The following is a 3,946-nucleotide window of genomic DNA, read 5'->3' on the forward strand; positions in this document are numbered from 1 at the left end:
GAAGCATCACTTACTGAAACAAGCAACTCCTGGGCTTTCCTGCCTCCCCCAACGAGCAAAGGAATAAACCAGAAAGGAGTGGGGCCCTCCCTTAACCTGCACGAGGCCTCCACACCTTCCTTCTTACAAGGGGCTTATCGCTGTGGGAAACTACAGCGGCGCTGCGGGCGAGGGCGAAACACAGCAGTGTTTTCCCAAGGGCGAGGGACGTGCCATAAACCTCCAAACCGGACAGCTCAAACCTCTCCTACCACAGAGCGAGTTATTGATAGAACTGGGATTCTGGCCCGAGGGGGACACTCCAGCCCTCCCCCAGGGCTGGCTCACCCGCTGACACTGCTCAAGAGAAGCTGTCACCTCCAAACTGTACACCTGCCTCCTGCAACACCCGAAGCCAGAGAATTTAATCTCTCACCCCTGTCCCGAGCCCCGCAGAAAGCTCCGAGATCGTTCAGCACGCAGCGAGAACTCCATCCCTCCCCCAGCCACAGACCTCCGCTGCTGGCAGAAGCACCCCATGCCCCACACAATCCCCTCCCGAGAGCGGGCACCTGGTTGCGGAGCTTGGTCCTTGGGTTTGGGGCGTAGCCAATGAACCCCACTTTCTTCATGGTGCGCAAAATCTCGGGATCTACCGGAGGGGCTCGCCTGCAAAACACACCGCGACTCAGAGGCTGCTCTGTTTGGCAGCATCATTTAACCAAGAGCCTTGCTGGGTGTGCTCAGGGACCCACCAGCGGGTCACGAGGGTTTCCCCCACTCAGTCCTTCCCCTGGGTTCATTTTCTGTCACAACAAAACACCTGGGCTGCGCCAGAACACGGCAGCAGCGCTGAGCACAGGCATGTTTCGGACAGGGCTCTCAGGTGGAGGAAAAACAAGAGTTTCCATACAGGCAGAATGCAGCCAGGATCCCACTGGGATCTCCCCACCAGGAAGACGGAGGTTTGACCATACCCTACCGTCTTCAGACCTGCCCAGTCACTGCACCTCAGCGGTTAAGCTCCGCCACGGGGAGCTGGTCTTGCATTTCACAGGGCACGTGACGAGGAAGGGCAATGCCAGCCGTGAGATGGGGGAGCAGAGGGAGCAACAGGGCCGCTCTCCTGCTCCCAAGACCCAGGGAAGGAGAGGAACTCTGCCAGGGCCAGCTTTCCCATGCTGGCTTTTGCTGGGAGAGACTGGCAAATTACCGGGGTGCCGGGGCAGAGTTGGCAGCGGGCCAGTCGGAGAGCAGGGTGTCGCTGGTCAGCGGCACGGGGATGAGCGAGAGCGGCACGAGGTCCTGGTTCCAGTCCAAGTGGGGCAGCGTGTCCACGATGCAGGGCAAGGCAAAGTCGGTCTCCCGGGAGTAGGCGTTGAAGGTGACCTCTGGGGAGTCGGCCCAGAGGTGGACGCACCCCTCCGAGTCGCCGAAGGCCAGGGCCTGCTTGCTGGCCGAGACGTCGAAGGTCATGATCAGGGGCCCAACGGTGTTCACGTGGAAGATGTCAGCAGGGTTGGCGAGGCCGGTGGGCTCGCAGAACTGGCACTGACCTGTGCAAGAGGGAAGCGCAGAGCAACATGGCACCAGGGAGCATGCGGGCAGCCAGCACACGGTGACCCAGCACGCCTCTCGCTTACGGGGCCATTTGAACTGGCTGGACATGGGTCGAGGGCGCTCGGCCAACTCCATCCCACTGGGATTTCACCCCGAGCCTGGGGGACGCCGGGACCGTCGCCCAGCTCTCGCCAGGGGAGCGGAGCCCGGCCGGGTGGGGGATGCAGCTTCGCCCACCTGTCTGGGAGATGATGGCCAGGCGGGAGGTGTAGGTGGGGATGAAGCGGAGGAAGAAGGGGTCGATGTGGACCTGCAGCGGGGTGGTGGCCCGCATCATGCGCAGGTCGTACACCTTCAGGAAGCGGTCGCAGGCGAGGCTGTTCATTCGGCTGGAGAAGCCGCAGGTCACCAGCAGGTTCCCATGGACATCAAAATCAGACAAGCTGCCCGAGTACGCATCGAATTCGTGCTCCACCACAAATGTGCGCAGATCCCGCAGGGAGACCTGGGAGGGTAAGACGGGGGCGTTGGGTGCCACGCAGGCAGCTGTTGGCTACCTGGGAGCCCCTCGAGCTCTGGGAAAAGCTGGACGCCAACTCCAGGGTATCCCAGAGGGAAGCCGAGCGTCAGCAGGGCTGCCAGGTAGGATGAGGCTGGTATTACCTTCCCCGAGGTGTGCCCACAGAAAAAGAAGCGGTTTGATTGCCTCATGATGGTGATGCCGGGAACCTCCACGGTGTACTGGGAAGGAGGCAGAAGAGTGGAGTGAGCAGTGCTGAGCGCCAGAACAAAGCACCTCCCCGCAGCAGGGAGCGGCCCCCGGCCCGGCCGTACCTTCTGCGTCTCCTGGACGGTGTTGAGGTCTATCTCAATGACGTGGTTCTGCAGCCCGCCAACGAGCAGCGTGCTGCTGTCCGTCAGCAGGAGGCTGTGCATGTCCTCGGACTCGTCCATGCTGCAGGAGAGGGGAGAGGACAGCCCTCGCGCTCCCGCCCAGCTCGGGGAGGCAGCGGGGAAGGGGGCGGAGGATCCATCCTCACCCTCTCCCAGATCTAGCTTTTACCCTGCCGGCAGAGGGGCCGGGACCATCTCCCCCAGCACAGGGGCAGCTCATGGGGCCGGCACAACCCGCCCGCTGCCAGGGGAAGGCACTCACAGGTAGTCAAAAATGATGAGGCCCCCCCGTGACATGTACTTCAGGTTGGTTTTGGTCAGGAAAAGGACACCGTTCTCCAGGCTCTGGATCTGGCGGATATCGTCACTGCTGTTCACTTGGAAGGAGGAGTATCGCTCCAGCGTTGGGCCGAAGAAAGAGGTGGCGTGGCCCTAAAACCAGCCGGGGACAGGCTCATCAAGACCCGCCCCAGCTTCACTTCGGATGTGACACAGGCAAACGCCACTTTGCCCTGCGCCAGCTCCCAAGTGGAGGCAGGCTATCAGCTGCCTTACAGCCTCAGCCAGCCTACGGGGGGGGATTCCTGCCCCCCTGTGTGCCCCAAGCTGTGGAAGATTGTTCAGACTTGGACTCCCTTTCAGGCAGATAAGCACAGACACGAATAAAGAACCAAAAGCTCCAACAGCCCCACACACCAGGGCAGTAAAGTTACTTGGGAAACACCAAGAGGCTCATGCTTCCAAGACGTATCAGCCACCGCCGGGCAGAAGCTCTGCACCGGTGCAGCACAACCCCGGTTTGAGCAGGACTCTCCGGCTCAGCCCCATGCTGGCCTCAGCCCCATGCTGACCGGCTCCCCACCCACAGCCAGCTTGCCCCGAGCCGGTCGCAGCAGGCAGGTGTCAGGCAGCGAGAGCAGCGCAGACAGCCTGGCTGGGGCAGTGACCCTCCTCCCTGCCCCGCTCCCAGAGCGGGCACCTACCCCGTGGTTCCCGACCCACAGCATCTCTTCGTGCAGGTCGAAATGGGAGACGGAGACGGGCACCCCCACTTCGGAGACGGCGGTGTGCAGCTCGCTGTACATGCCCTCCATGAGGTGCACCGACTCTGGCACCGCGATACCCTCTAACGGCACCCCCTCGGGATCCAGCTCCACGTTCTGCAGCAAGCTGGGGTTGAGATGGGGGTCCAGGACAGGGTCCAGCGCAGGGTGGAGGGGAGGCGCATACTCGGCAAGGGAGGGGTCGAGACCTTCAAAATTCATGGTGAAAACCAGCGTCTCCCTTTGAAACAGAAAAGGAACTAAGTTGGTCAGTCAGAAACACCAGGGCCCCCCGATTCTTAGAATCGGCGGCAGAGGCCCCGGTGACTCCGAGGGATGGAAAAGGCGGCTGGAATCTCCAGTGAGTGTAAGGTGCAGCGCTCCTGCCGGGGACACCGGCAGCACCGAGCCCACGCAGGCAGCGGGGCCTGTAAAGTCCCTTTCCCGGGACACACTCAGTGCCCTGTCAC

At 62.0% G+C, this 3,946-nt stretch overlaps 1 protein-coding gene across 1 annotated transcript in view; it reads right to left on the reverse strand.

The window, feature by feature from the left end:
• The window catches only part of LOC103921022 (PAB-dependent poly(A)-specific ribonuclease subunit PAN2-like), a gene marked incomplete at its 3' end in the record, with an annotated part of 19,060 nt that extends 15,362 nt beyond the window's left edge, over positions 1–3,698 (reverse strand). Inside the window, exons 1-7 of the mRNA XM_009328915.1 lie at positions 3,417–3,698; positions 2,696–2,865; positions 2,374–2,494; positions 2,203–2,280; positions 1,777–2,044; positions 1,193–1,535; positions 542–648 (exon numbers count right to left, since the gene is read on the reverse strand). Coding sequence (XP_009327190.1) covers positions 542–648; positions 1,193–1,535; positions 1,777–2,044; positions 2,203–2,280; positions 2,374–2,494; positions 2,696–2,865; positions 3,417–3,698 — 1,369 coding nt within the window. The remainder of the gene's footprint in view (positions 1–541; positions 649–1,192; positions 1,536–1,776; positions 2,045–2,202; positions 2,281–2,373; positions 2,495–2,695; positions 2,866–3,416) is intronic.
• Positions 3,699–3,946: the final 248 nt, after the last annotated feature.

Source organism: Pygoscelis adeliae, unplaced genomic scaffold (genome assembly GCF_000699105.1).
Source record: "Pygoscelis adeliae isolate BGI_AS28 unplaced genomic scaffold, ASM69910v1 Scaffold927, whole genome shotgun sequence".
Taxonomy (NCBI): domain Eukaryota; kingdom Metazoa; phylum Chordata; class Aves; order Sphenisciformes; family Spheniscidae; genus Pygoscelis; species Pygoscelis adeliae.